The sequence below is a fragment of the Hydra vulgaris genome, chromosome 12 (genome assembly GCF_038396675.1).
Source record: "Hydra vulgaris chromosome 12, alternate assembly HydraT2T_AEP".
In the NCBI taxonomy this organism is placed as follows: Eukaryota; Metazoa; Cnidaria; class Hydrozoa; order Anthoathecata; family Hydridae; genus Hydra; species Hydra vulgaris.
In genome coordinates this window covers 54,590,233-54,604,921 of record NC_088931.1, presented here as the reverse complement: position 1 = coordinate 54,604,921, position 14,689 = coordinate 54,590,233, and the positions used below count along the sequence as shown (strand labels likewise).

General features: G+C 30.5%; 1 protein-coding gene across 1 annotated transcript; it reads right to left on the bottom strand.

Moving 5' to 3' along the window:
- Positions 1-305: 305 nt before the first annotated feature.
- Positions 306-1,724, bottom strand: LOC124808145 (homeobox protein Hox-B10a-like). Its single transcript, XM_065811388.1, has 2 exons — positions 1,154-1,724; positions 306-1,039 (listed from the first exon to the last, which is right to left on the bottom strand). Exons 1-2 carry the CDS (start codon positions 1,566-1,568, stop codon positions 747-749), a joined length of 708 nt encoding a protein of 235 aa, XP_065667460.1. The 5' UTR covers positions 1,569-1,724; the 3' UTR covers positions 306-746.
- Positions 1,725-14,689: the final 12,965 nt, after the last annotated feature.

The following is a 14,689-nucleotide window of genomic DNA, read 5'->3' as shown; positions in this document are numbered from 1 at the left end:
AGTTTTTTTTCTGCGGTACCACCTTAAAAAATATTCTATACTTTGTATAAACCCTGTAATAAACTGATAACAAGGGTATCAATTCTTGATAATAAGGGTGTCAACATTCATCTGAAGTGTTGCTTAAATAAATTGTAAAAAACCAAGTTTATGAAAAAAAATGGTTTTATTTTTGATTATAAAATTTATTTTATTATTGAAACTTTTAAGAAACTTATAATTTAAAAAAATTTATTATAAAACATGATAATAAAACTTAAACTCTTCGAAGCGTATCAACAAATCTTTAGAGGAGTACAATGATAAAAGTTGCAAGCATATAAAACACCATCAGCCACACATAAACCCAGCAGTCACACATCCAGATATTAATAATACATCGCATACCTAGGTTTATTTTTTTAATATTTAGAAAATACAGTTGAAAAATCTAAAGATTGTAAACAACAACATAAATCATATAGAATTAATTTTTATACTATTAGACACCAATTTTTCTAAAAAGACACCAAATGTGATGTAAAAACAAAGAGACAACAAAAAACTATAAAAACTTAATCAATGTTCATAATTTTTCTAAACGTTTTTTTATTTTACACTTTTTTTAAATTAAAAAAAGTGTAACAAAATTACAAATAAAGATATAATTTGACTTATAAAAATAGATTAATATATGTTAAATAATGATATTTACACAGAAGAAATTTTAAAGAATAATTTCGATTTGGCGATAGAACATTAAAAAACTATTGTGGTTCATTGTTGCATGTTTCATCTTTACATGTTTCATCTTTACATGTGTCTCTACTTGAATGAAGTTGAAATAATTTTGCTAATTTCTTTGATTTCATCCTTCTATTTTGAAACCACGTTTTAATTTGCCGCTCGGTCAAGTTTAGGTAAGATGATAACTGTAGCCTTCGTTCTCGAGAGATGTAGGGCGTATTCATAAATTCGTTTTCAAGCTCAATAATTTGTAGGCAGTTATAAGATATTCGCTTCCTTTTTTGATCGTTCACATCCTTATTCCAGTATTGGTCTAAAAAAAAATGTTGTTGTTTTTCTCATAAACCAAAAAATAAAAAAATAAACAATCAAAAATCATTAGATAATTGGGCTTGTATGAACAAAAAAATAAATCTTAACTTTGTACCCGAATTGATTAAATAGTTTTCAGAGTTGTTGATCAAATTACTACCGTAGGGATTCCAGTCAATAGATTGATTTTTTATAACAGGCGTTTCCGCAACTCTAGTATTTAACTGCTTATAAAACGTGGGTTTGTTAAGGTTGTATAAAGGACATGAGGTGCTTTTTAGAGAATGGTCATTTAAGTTTTCAAAATTTTGCAATCCATATAAAGATTGTGAAATATGCTCCTTTGATGAGTACGCACAAAAGTTTAACGACGCTTGATTTTCTTCTTGACAATTAATGTTCTTTTGATTGTTTCCAATATCAAATTGTGGAATAAGAAGTATGTCTTTTTTTGCAAAAATATGCTGTTGTTGCATTTGTTGATGGTTTAAAATCCGATTTTGAATAACAGCTTTATTTGCTGAGTTCATCGTAAAAAGTTGAAAATTATAAACCGAACTGAAAAAAGTATATATCTTTGTTTACATCATACCAAACAAACGGCATATAAAGCACTTTTTGAATTATATGATGCATTCACACACGCTTTTTTCATTAATTACTGTGTCCATTTGCGTTATTTTATTAATAGATTGGTATTTCACCTCAAAGTTAAATCGGCAATTAACAATAACTAATTGCTTTTATACTTTTATAAATAATTTCAAATTTTTTTGAATTACGAACATGCAGTTCATGTATATGATCTCAAACAAATAGACAATGAAATACAAATTAGAACCTTTGTGAAATATATAATTAATAATTAGCCTTAACCGAATACTGACCGAAATGTAATTTTTTATCTACGGAAAAATTTGTTTAAAATTTTATCAATAGAACATTTTAAAATGACTTCCGCTAATACGGAAGCTACCCAAAACCGGTAAAATTCGAGTCAGTTAATGGCAATACCGCTAAGTTTAACGGTACAGCTTTTTTTAAAGGTTATTCTATCTATAAAAGTAAATGTTTTATTTTTGATAATATATTATTTAAAAATAAAATCGTACAAAAACGGAACAGCTTTTTTATTAATAAAGTTAAACTGAAAATACTTCATTTATATTTATTAATGATTATAAAACGGAATAATAATGATTATAAAACGGAACAGCTTTTTTATTAATAAAGTTAAACTGAAAAAACTTCATTATTTTTATTCATGAAGTTAAACTTTAATAACTAAAAAATGGTTATTAACATGTCCTGAGATAAGATCTTACGGTCTGTCATAAGACCTTACGGTCTTATCACAGAGTATCGCGGAAGAGCATACTCGGCTAACGGCTGCCTATTATTCATTTCAACATTTTTCTTTTTTTATTGGATTTAAACTTTTATGATAGCTATTGTGCCTTATTTTAGTTTAAACGATTTTTTTAGTTGCAGATGTTGTTTTTTTTTTAGATGTATTGACTTGGCGGTACTTGTTGACTATTACTGAAAGTTTTCGTTTTGCTGCATTGTTTTTTTTTTCTCTAAAGATTTATGAAATAGGAAATTTTTAGTAATTAGTTATTTACCCCCTCAATCTTACTTTATATAGCAAAATAAATTTGAAGCATATTATAAATGTTTGGCAAATACCTGCTAAAAACTGTTCATAAGGTGTTTGCTGAAAAATATTTATCTCCTGAACTGATATTAGCAGATGCTAATAAAGCTCCAAATTAGTTTTTTTTTAGTTCTGCTTTAGTTGATTCGTAATTGCCATTGATGTAACTCAACTTTCTACTAAAAATGTCTTCAAATGTTTGTGTGTATTCTTAAAGTCCTTTTTTTTTAATAAAGTATGTTTCTGTCGTTTTAAACTTTGGCTTGACTGGATTTTTTACTCAAACAGTATTTTTAATGATTATATTGTTTACCTATTATAAAATCATTTTTAAGTCTTATTAGACTTAAAAATGATTGTATAATAGGTAAACAATATAATCATTAAAAATACTGTTTGAAACAATATAATCATTAAAAATACTGTTTTACAGAAAAAAAATTGTTTTTGATCAAATAGACATTTCTCTAATTCGATTGCGCAACTATTTTCTTAACATTAAAACGAGGCCAGTAAGGACAAAAATATAAACAAATAGCGACAAATCGATTAAATAATCCTTCTTAGTTACTAATTTTTCTGTTTATCTATTAAAAAAAACAACTTTGAATTTTTGGTAAAACAATTTACAGAAGACAATAAAAAATTCACAAATGTCAAAGACATATTAAATCATAATAAAATTGTTGAAACTGGATTATAAGATTAACCATGCATTCCTTGTTATGGTGCTAGTCCAGATGGACTTGTTCTAGGAATATATACAGATGGACTTTGTTCTAGGAATATATATATATATATATATATATATATATATATATATATATATATATATATATATATATATATATATATATATATATATATATATGTATATATATATATATGTATATATATATATATGTATATATATATATATATATATAATTTGCCGGGAAACTATTTCTTAAGAAGAATCACTCATTTGGCTATTATGCACAAGTCCAAATAGCAATAAGTTTATTTGGACTGAATCAATGTTTGTTTATAGATATGTTTGTTTATGAAATGACTTATAGTGGAATTATTATTGTAAACATTAATTTTGATAAATGTGATTATTTAGATGTTGTAGATAAGTTGGAGTATTTTTATAAAAAATGTATTTTATCTCAATAATAAATAGTTCATTTCATGTATTTTTACAGTTTTATAAGAGGATCTATAAAGTAAAAATGGGACATTCTACATGAGTTTGTAAAGCTGCAATTGTTTGACTTTCTATAACTTCTTTGTGTTATAGTTGATTTCTTTCATTACGTGTTATAACAAAAGGCTTAAGCAAATTTAAGCAACATTAACTATTTCAATATTAGAAATAGAACCAACAAGTAGTTCACTAACAAAATGTTATTGTACCAAAAAAAGCAATTCCAACTAATCCTTTAAAGATAAAATGGTATAAGATAAATGGGAAAACAAACTACTTTGAACTGTAAGGCTTGAATTTCTTTGACAAACCAATTCAAAACAGTCAATAATAACTTTTGTTTTAGGATAAGTCTATTTGAAACATTACGACATGCTAAGCTTTTGGTAATATAAATTAGACTAAAATAGTATTGAACGAAGTTTAAGCTATATCAAATTTAACCATATAATAAGATCTTGACACAATAGATTTTGGTGTCTTTAACCAGGAAGTAAAATTTAAATTAAAAAGGTCTTAGCCATGTTAATAACAAGAATAGTTGGTCAATTGATAGTTGGTCAATCATGTTTCACCTATAACCAGACATGTAAAATATGAAGGATATGTAAACAATTCTTTGGGTAACTTTTATTTAGAATGATGTTCAGGATGATAATACTTCATACTTTCACGTTCATTTCTAGGATTTAAATATTAAAATAAAATGCCAAAAATTTCTTATCTCATGCCAGTCAACGAGTTAAAACATTTATCATCTTTTTTGTAACTAACAATATTATTTTTCAATTGGTCGTTGATTATTTTTAAAATTTATATTCTTCAGGCAAGCTCTATTAGTTTTCATAAACTACTACTAATCTTTTTTAAACGATTGTTTTTTTCGGATGGCAACAGCTTACAGTTTTTACAGTTTTAACTATTTGTGAAATCCAGTAATGTATAAAGTTTTTTATTGCTTAACGTAGTCGTGAACTCTGGCTATTTTGACCTTTTACATGGAGATTTTCAAGGTAATTTTTCTTGTGTTGTCTTAAATGAACACAAGCTTTAAATTTCATTTCTTTTTTTAAGATATTTTACTGCATCTAATTTTTATCTCCTAAGGCCTAAAGTCAAACTCCTGCTTTTTAGCGTGTTTCATTATTTCAAAATTATCTGCACCTTCTTAACGTCTAGATTAACATATTTTGTTACACCAAGCATTGTGAACATCGAGTTTTTTCTCTTGGTTCGGGAGATGAAAACAGACCGATATTAATTTTTTTATATTGTTATTATAAAATGAATTTCTATACAATGATATACAGTAATACTTCCCTCTTCCACTTATTTTCAATATTATTCTGATAATGCTAGAGTTAAAATAAGACATTTTTATTTAGTACGAATATAGTTTGTTTACAATTTTGTCCTTATTGGCCTCTTCTTGAAGCTGAGAAATCAGTTGCGCAATCGAATTAGAGAAATGTCTATTGGTGCTTTTTTTTATCTGCCAATACTTTTGGTGACTTGTGTTGCTGTTGGTGACTTTTAATGCATATTATACTGAATTGGTACCACTAACCTGCTGGCACTAAAGTTTAAAATTTTTTTCTCTTGAAAATCAAAAAAATTGATTTTTTATTCTGATAGTTAACTTTTAAATAAGAAAATGAATAGCGTCTGTACTTTGAATTTTAAAAGCTTAGGAGATTACTCTAACCCGTGCGACTATCAGGCCTCTTTCTATTATTAGAAAAGTTTTTAAGTCTTTAAATTAAAAAAAAAATTAATTAAAAACTTGCAATAAAGTCTGGCATGATGGACTTCTCAATAAATTTTTTTATGTATATTTGGAAAAGACGTATATTTGGAAGAGACGAAAAAATAAGTGAAAAAAAATATTGAACTAGTTCTTTATAATTGCATAATTAAAGTTTGACAGCCCAACAGGGTTGTTACATTTTAAGTAAAAAGTAAAAGTGCTGGCTGTTAAAGTAACAAAGTAAAACTAAAAAGTACAGCAAGAGCAAATTACTTAAGTAAAGGTAAAAATGTACAGTATGTTAAAAGAACTTTTTCGGTACAAAGTATAAAGTTTTTTTATGCATAGTAAAATTGAATACATCAAACATTAATGTTCAAGAAATAAGTTTATAAATCATCTTGGAATAAAAGTTAATATCTATTCAATTCATTGATGATAATATGTTTATTAGAACAGATGTGTTTTTAGCGTTTGTTAATTTTAATTCTTGTTGATAATTGTATGATATAAATTTATGTGAAAACATGTAAATAGAGAAGTTGTATTTATAGGAAAAAATAATTTTTCGAAGTGAAAAAAAAAAACATTTTCTTGTTGAGTTTGGAGCGAGAAAAGTATACAAACAGTCAGGCTGCGTTTTGTCATAAATGTTTTCGAATAGTATTCCAAACAAAAAGCCAGTTCGCTCATTTTGTGTTTAGGTTGCGTATCATGCGTATTCAATATGCAGCTTTGCGCCGTGATGAATGGCTTGAATCTAACGCCAAACGGTAGCTATGTCAGTTTCGTGGTATTAGGCCGGGTGAATTCAAAAAAAGCAATTGTTTTTACTCAGCGTTTTTGGAGTAATTGCTTAGCTTTACGTGAATAAAAGTTTGAGTAAAATTGATCAAATTTTTATTCACGTAAAGCTGGGCGATTACTTCAAAACAGTTGAGTAAAAGCAATTACTTTTTTTTATTCACCCGGCCTATTGCGTATTCTATACGATTCATTCACATCAATTAAGTTCAAGTACTTTTTTTCTGAAACACGTTATAAAGTAAAAAAATAAGACTGAAAAGTAACAATATTGAAAGTAAAAGTACTGCATTGTAAATGTATTTTGTTGCATACAGAAGTCAGCAAAAATTAACAAAATGTTGTAACGAAGTAAATGTACTTCGTTCCACTCAAAATCTGCATGCCAACATTCCCCTTCGTTTCCATTAAAATCTGGGATACCACAAAATTTAATTATTAATTTCATGCTGTTTCTCATCTAAATTGAAAAACTTTCTTACAATCTTATCCATAATGCAACTCTCTTTTCTGATGAAACAACTATATACTTTAGTTTAAATGAAATAATAATAGTTTTTTGAATAGACAACCGATGTTAAATGCGATCTCTTTTCTGTAACTACTTCGGCTAGAAGTGTCGGGAAATTTTTAAACCACAATTGGATACTGCTTATAGTTATTTTAACACTGTTGATATTTTTATCTTAACAAATGACAACACTAGAAATGAATCCTATACGGGTTATCTTTCTTACCAAGTTAAACCTCTCTCATTTTAAAGAGGTTATAAACTTTGTATATTTATAACTTTTAGACGATAGCAGTTAGCAGCTGCACATTGTTAAAGTACAATAGTTTTGTTATTCTCACTCATTGCAACTTAAAACCACCATGCAAAGCTCAAGCAGCCGTGGCGCAGTGGTTAAAGTTCTGGCTCAGAACCGTGAAGTTTATGGTTCAATGCCGGCTCATACTCAGTTTTTTTTCTAATTCATTAGTATTTAGGTGCTCCAAAAAGTCCTGACGGTTTTATTTCAGAGCACCGAAGAGTAGCATTTATCCAGGAAGTTCACGTCTCCTTCCTTACCAATGATTCATATTTGGCCAGACCCGGCTTCAAACCACGGACCTCTATTTCTGGAGCCAGTGTCTAACCGCTATATCGCGGCTACTTATATGCTAATAAGCGACATTGGTAAGGAAGGAGGCGTTAACTTTCTAATTAAATGTTTCTCGTGCGATGCTTTGTGATAAGGTCGTTAGGACTTCTTGGAGAACCTTAAAAACACAATATATATATATATATATATATATATATATATATATATATATATATATATGTGTATATATATATATATATATATATATATGTGTATATATATATATATATATATATATATATATATATATATATATATATATATATATATATATATATATATATATATATATATATATATATATATATATATATACACACAGTATCGGAAAAAACGAGTGCAACCAAACAATGCTAATTTAGTTTCTTTATATAAAAGTGCTGCATTTTTTCAATTTAGAGAAATAACTATGTAACTGTTTAGAGACAAAGTTCTTCAAGTCTTATTCATCACAAAGTTCATAATTTGTACACAAAAATTAATAAATTAATCAAAAGTATTAAAAAAAGTTGATTTCCTTCTGACAAAACAAGTGCAACTCGACAAAATGTTGACCAAGCCGTATTTCGCTATCAATATTTCGTGGCGAATCCTTTGTTGTCGATCACAGCCTTGCATCTTTAAGGCATAGATTCGATCAGGTGATCAATGAAACTTTGTGGAATCGCTGCCCAGGCTTTTTGGATTTGTTCAAACAGTTGATCCTTATTACGAACACCTTCACGATTAATTCTGCGGTTGACGATCTCCCACAGGCTCTCAATTGGGATGAGATCCGGAGATCGAGGTGGCCAATCCATCACCGATAGGTGGTTGTCTTGAAAACACTGCTTGACTACTTTTGCAATGTGTTTCGGATTGTTGTCTTGCTGAAAAACCCATTTTATTGGCATATTCCATTCAGCATGAGGTAACATAACATCTTTCAGGATATTTTTATACATGAAACGGTCCATTATTCCATCGTTTCGATGTATTGGACCTAGACCGTTAGCAGAAAAACACCCCTAGACCATTACATTGCCTCCACCATGCTTCACGGTCTTATGGCAGTAACGTAAATCCAAGCGTTTTCCAGCCCATCGACGTACACAGCAAATGCCATCGCTCCCAATGATGTTGAACTTCGATTCATCACTGAACAGGACAGTTCGCCATTTCTGCACATTCCAGTCAATATGAGATGTAGCAAACAGGAGTCTTTTCTTCTGATTTTTTAGTGAAATCAGTGGTTTCTTTGCAGGGCGTCGAGAAAACAATCCGGCTTCAACAGCAAGTCGTCTGATTGTTCGGTCCGATACAGGCAGCTCTAATTGCTTTTGTATCTCGACTGATGATATCCAGGGATCCTTCTTGACTGATCTGGAAATCATAGAATCCTCTCTAGAAGTGGTGGAACACGGTCTTCCACCTTTGTTATCTGCTGCCAACTTCCCCGTAGAACGATATTTGGAACATAGTCTTAATACGGTCCATTTTTTCACGCGATATTTATCACAAATACTTTTTTGTTATATTCCACTTACGTAATCGCCAATAATTTTCTTTCTTAGTTCCAATCCAAGACTGTCGGGAGCCATTTTTGCACTTGAAGTCATAAAAATAATAAAAATAAATAATCACGCTTCTCAAGGCTTACCGTGTTACATTTACCTTGTAATGATACAATAATGCTCTGTGGAACACAACGTCTTGGTTGGATGTGGACTGTATTGATGTAATGAAACACTTGTTGTATTTCACTTCTTGTATTGATGTTCTTCGATAAAACACTTTGATAAAACTCACTTCGATAAACTGTCTTGATAATACTGACTGATTGACTTCCATATACTGACTGAATTACATGTCTCTTATATAGTAAAATAAACCTGTGTGAACCTGTTCTGGAAGATTCTAGATGCTTCTTTTCGATGCTTCTGGAAGCTTCTGGATGCGTCTGGATGCGTCTGGATGCGTCTGGATGCGTCTGGATGCTTCTGAATTTTCTGGATACTTCTGGATGCTACTGGATGCTTCCAGATGCTTCTTTTGGAAACTTCTGGAAGCTTCTGCATGCTTCGGGAAACTTTTGGAAACTTCTGGATACTTCTTTAATTATTAAAAAATTTCCGTGACGTTGATACGGACCAGACTTAAGAAAATGAAATAAACCAAAAAAGTTGCACTTGTTTTGTCCGTTGAAAAATGGCACTTGTCAACGAAATTCTGCCTGTGTGCTGTCACCTGACAGCTGATTGCTCATGTCATGGCATGCTATGCTTCCAGACTCCTGAACTGTTTGCTGTGGTAGTATAGTTCGTTTGGTTTTTAAGACATGTAAAATTAGGAACACTTTTTAGCATTGTTCGATGTTGGTTGCAAATGTTTTGTCCAATACTGTATATAGTGTTTTTAAGGTTCTCCAAGAAGACCTAACAATTTTATCACAGAGCACCGCGCGAGAAACATTTAAAGTCTTTTCATCATCATCAGTTTTGTTTGCATTATTATCGTGATTGTATGATTGTATCTGCCTTTGTCATTTTCACTGCTATTTTTGTTATTGTCTATTCCTTTCAAGCATTTTTTAGCAGATGTTGATAATTTTTTGTATAAAACGACTTACAAGCTTAGTTAAATGCTTAGAAGTATATGATCAAAGAAAACGGTTATGCTGCGCCCTGAGTTAAATTTCTTTATAGCAAGTTGATATTGCGGCCGTGGCGCAGTGGTTAGAGCGTTTGCTTTATTAGCAGGAGATCCAGGTTCGAAACGAGCTCTGGACTTGTTATGGCGTCACGGTAAGGAAGGAGGTGTGAACTTCCTTGTTAAATGCACTTCTGCGGTGCTATGTGACAAGACCGTTAGGTCTTCTTGGGGCACCTAAAAAAAAAAAAAGTTCATTTCATGGTTTGTTCGTAAATTAGTCTACTGGTACGCCATTGTGTGATTTTATTTTTTGGCTCTGAAGTGCCAAATTTAGCACCAAAAATCTACAAGATTTTTTCCAGAAGGGAAGGGGAGGGCGTTTAATCGACTTTTAATTGAAAAGCATAAATTATGCTAAATAATCAGCACTAAGCATTAAACTTTTGCACTAGTAATGAAGACATAATTGAGATATTTGTCTTTTTAAATACTAATTCGGTAATAGCCAAAAAAAACTAATTTAGACAGAAGAAAATGAAATCGGATATGAAATTGTCTTATCTCTTTCAAAGTTCATCAGATCTATTTGCTCTTTGTGAGACTAATTTAGGTTCAGCTGTCTCACCTTGAATCTTAGTTTTGATGGTTATCTTCCTTTAGTTCGTAAAGACTCCAATCGTCAAATGCTTAGCCTGGGCATTTACATTCCATGACGTTAAAATTATCTTGTTCTATCTCCACTTAAAAAAAAATTGAGTTATTGAGAGTGTTATGTACCTCAGAAAAATGTTTTTCTATAGTATTGAAATCTAAGTTAAATGCAAAAAAGTTGTGGACAAAAACAGAAGTTGTAAAATGTTTTTATATGCCAGGTTGTAAAGATTTTGTTTTTTTAAATTGCTTTATCTCAAGTCTCAAAAATATGAAGATAGAACAAGATAATTCTAACGTCGCGATTCGTAACAACTCACCAAATTTGTTGGGAAACTAGGTTTGAATCCACAGACTATTCTTTTATATTCTTTTGTTTAGTACCACTTTATATTATCTCCTTTTTTTTTGTTCTATATCGCTCTCCTTCATCTCAAGACTGCACTCTTTTTGATATTAATTCTGATCAAATCGACCTAGCCCTCTCTCTTTATCCTTCAGCACATATCGTTGTTATTGGTGAATTTAATACTCATCACCCTTTATTCTTTCTCGACAATTCCAAGTCAAACCTTACTTTTCTTCATGGTTTTCCTCACATTGTGCTGCTGCAATTTCCAATCAAAACCATTACTTCCATATCTATCAGCAAAACAATTCTCCAAAAAACAGATGCCTTTTTACTATTGCTAGAAACCATTGGTTTTATCTAACGCCAAAGCCCGCTATTCTTAGATTACAAAATCTCGTATACTATCTCAAAAAATAAGCTCTCGTGGCTTCTAGAGAATTTTTAACTGTGTCTATAATTCGGGCAAGTCTGTTATTCCACCACTCTTGTACGGTTCAGATTTTGTTATCTCGCCTAAAGATAAAGCTGAATTTTTTGCTAAGAACTTTTCATCAATATCATCTCTTGATTCCACTACTTGCCTTCTACCTGATATAGCCAACAAACAGGTTGATCCATTGCTTGACATCCGTATCACTCCAACTTCTTTATCTTAAATAATTTCCTGCTTAGACTCTTCTACAGCTTGTGGTCCGGACAACATACCTGTTATAGTCTTACAGAAGTGTTCTTCGGAGCTGTTGATACTTTCAAAACTATCTAACAAGTGCTTATCAGAATCCAGTTTTCCAGCATCTGTTATCCTTATTTTCAAAAACTCTGGAGAGCGATCTGACTCGTCTAACTTCCGTCCTATTAGTCTTCTTTTTATCATAAGCAAGGTTTTTGAGTCTTTTAATTAACAAATACCTAATCTCTCATCTTGAACATACTTTCTGATCATTAACATAAATTTCAACCTTTTTGTTCTACAGCTGATTTGCTAACAGTAATAACCGATAGGTTTTAACGTGCATTAGATAGGTGCGGAGAGGTTAAGGTTATCGCTCTCGAGATTTCTAAAGCTTTTGATAAAGTTTGGCGTGCTGTTCTTCTCCATAAGCTCTTACGGTTGCAACAATTGGAATCCTTGATGAACAGCATTCTTCTTTATATCCCTGTAACTTCAGGGGTTCCTCAAGGTTCTATCCTTGGCCTTTTAATTTACATTAATGATCTTCCAGAAATTCTTATATCTAAGGTGGCATTGTTCGCTGATATGCTATCTTTTATTCTTGTCTTGATAAGAAGCCAACACTCTTTGAATTCTTAGGGCATTTGAGCTTGAAAAGGATCTCACTTCTGCTATAACATGGAGCTCTCGTAAGCTAGTACCTATACCTCGAAAGGTACCAATACCTCGAATCTGGTACCTATATATCAAAAGCTGGTCATATACCCTTCATCCTCTAGGATCAACTCTTACTTTCAATCTTTTTTGGAAAATATATACCAAATCAATTGCAAAAATAGCATCTGCTAAAGATGCATCTCTTTATCGTGCTTGCCACTTTCTTACTCCCAATTCTATTCTTTATCTTTATAAATATCAAATCCGTTCTTGTATGGAATACTGTTGCTATATCTGGGGTGTATCCTCCAATGATGCCTTTTCTCTTTTAGACAAGAAACGCAAAAAAGCATTGTAAACATAGTTGGACCTGCGCTTGCAGCCAACCTCTAACCATTATCACATCGTCGTAATGTTGCTTCTCTTTCTCTTTTCTTTAAATACTATAATGGGCACTAATCTAAAGAGCTAGCATCTCTTGTGTCATCTACTAAAGTTCATTCTTGTGTTACTAGTCATTCATTTAAGTCTCATGATTTACTGTGGCTGTTCCTAAGTGCTCCGAAAATTCTTATTTGTCTAGTTTTTTTTTGTCGAACATCAGTTCTGTGGAATTCGCTCCCTTTATCTTTTTTTTCTTATTTATATAATTTGCAATCTTTTAAGTTGTCTTTCAATCTTAATCTTGCTCTATATACTTCATCTTTTCACCTCCTGTAATTTTTAACTCTAACAGTGGTTTCTTCCAGACTTGGAAGTGAAGATGTTGTAAAAAAAAATAAATTGTTTGGCATAAACGGTAATGTTGAACTATTAAAAATTGCATTTGTTAATTAAGTTATGAAAAGTCTAATTTCTTTTCTGTTGAGAAAAGTAATGTATTTTTTATTATTAATTTTTTATTGATTTAACCGGTAACTTATTTTGTTTCAGGTGGCCCTGAAAACTACGGAAGAGCATTTAACTAGGAAGTTCACGCCATCTTTCTTTAAATGTTAAAAATATACGTATTTAAAGGTTCGAGCAGACTAAAATATGATAAAATTACATTTGATTTAATTTTTCTTTAAGATAATTATAATAGTATGTATATTGCTTTAAGCCTCAGTTTGTAAAAGCAGAAAACAAAAACACGCACAGAAATGGAAATGCTAATCTCCCAGATTTTGTCCGAGAGACGAATTTATAAACAAGTTGTATTTTGTCTGATAAACGTAAAGGAAAACATGGTACAAAAAAGCAATAACACTTTTTTCTTACTTTTATTTATTTGAATTTTATGATATATTTTGCAATACAATGCTCTTATATATGAAAATATTGTTGGCTTAGCATAGGAACAGGTACAAATAGTCAAAAAAACTAATCCAAAGTCCTTTACTAATCAACATTTTAATAATTCAGTGCTTAAGTAGTACTTCGGTTATTTACCGAAGCACTGGGTGGGTTTAAACTGTATTGCACAACAGTCCGGGTTTTAACATTTCATTTGATACAATAATAGTAAACATCGAGGAATAAGTTGGTATCCGAATCAGATACTCAATTAACATTCAAAACGTTGTTTTTAGAAATTCTGATTGTGATGAAGAAGTTGTATCTATTAAAATTTTAAAAAAGATCATTCACATACTAGAGTGGGTCGATTTTAATGTTTAATATAGGTTACATAGACTTTTGCATAAACATATTCCCATGAGAAGCGAGAAGGATATATAAGAGCACAAGAAATCAGTAGGGGTTTTATGAGCACAAACCATGCTGAATATAAAATTAGTTGGGCTCACAGATTTTAAATAAAATTTATAAACTATTAATTATGAATTATATGTAAATTTTAATAAAGATGTCCGTATTATATAATATATATTATTAAAATGTATTAGTATTTAATATACTATACCCTGTATATCCCCCCCCCTCTCCTTCCCCAACGAGACAATTTTTTTTTCAGATTCCCCATAAAATTCCTCACAAAAATGAACTTCCCGTACTTTTAAAGTTTGATAAAAACAGGAAAAAAATAACACACTTTACCGTAACATTTTTGTCTAAAATATGAAAAAATTGCCTCATTTTTGTAAAAATATCCTTTACAAGAACTCCTTTTCTGTGTTTATTTTTATGACTTCTTGAACCAAATAATCA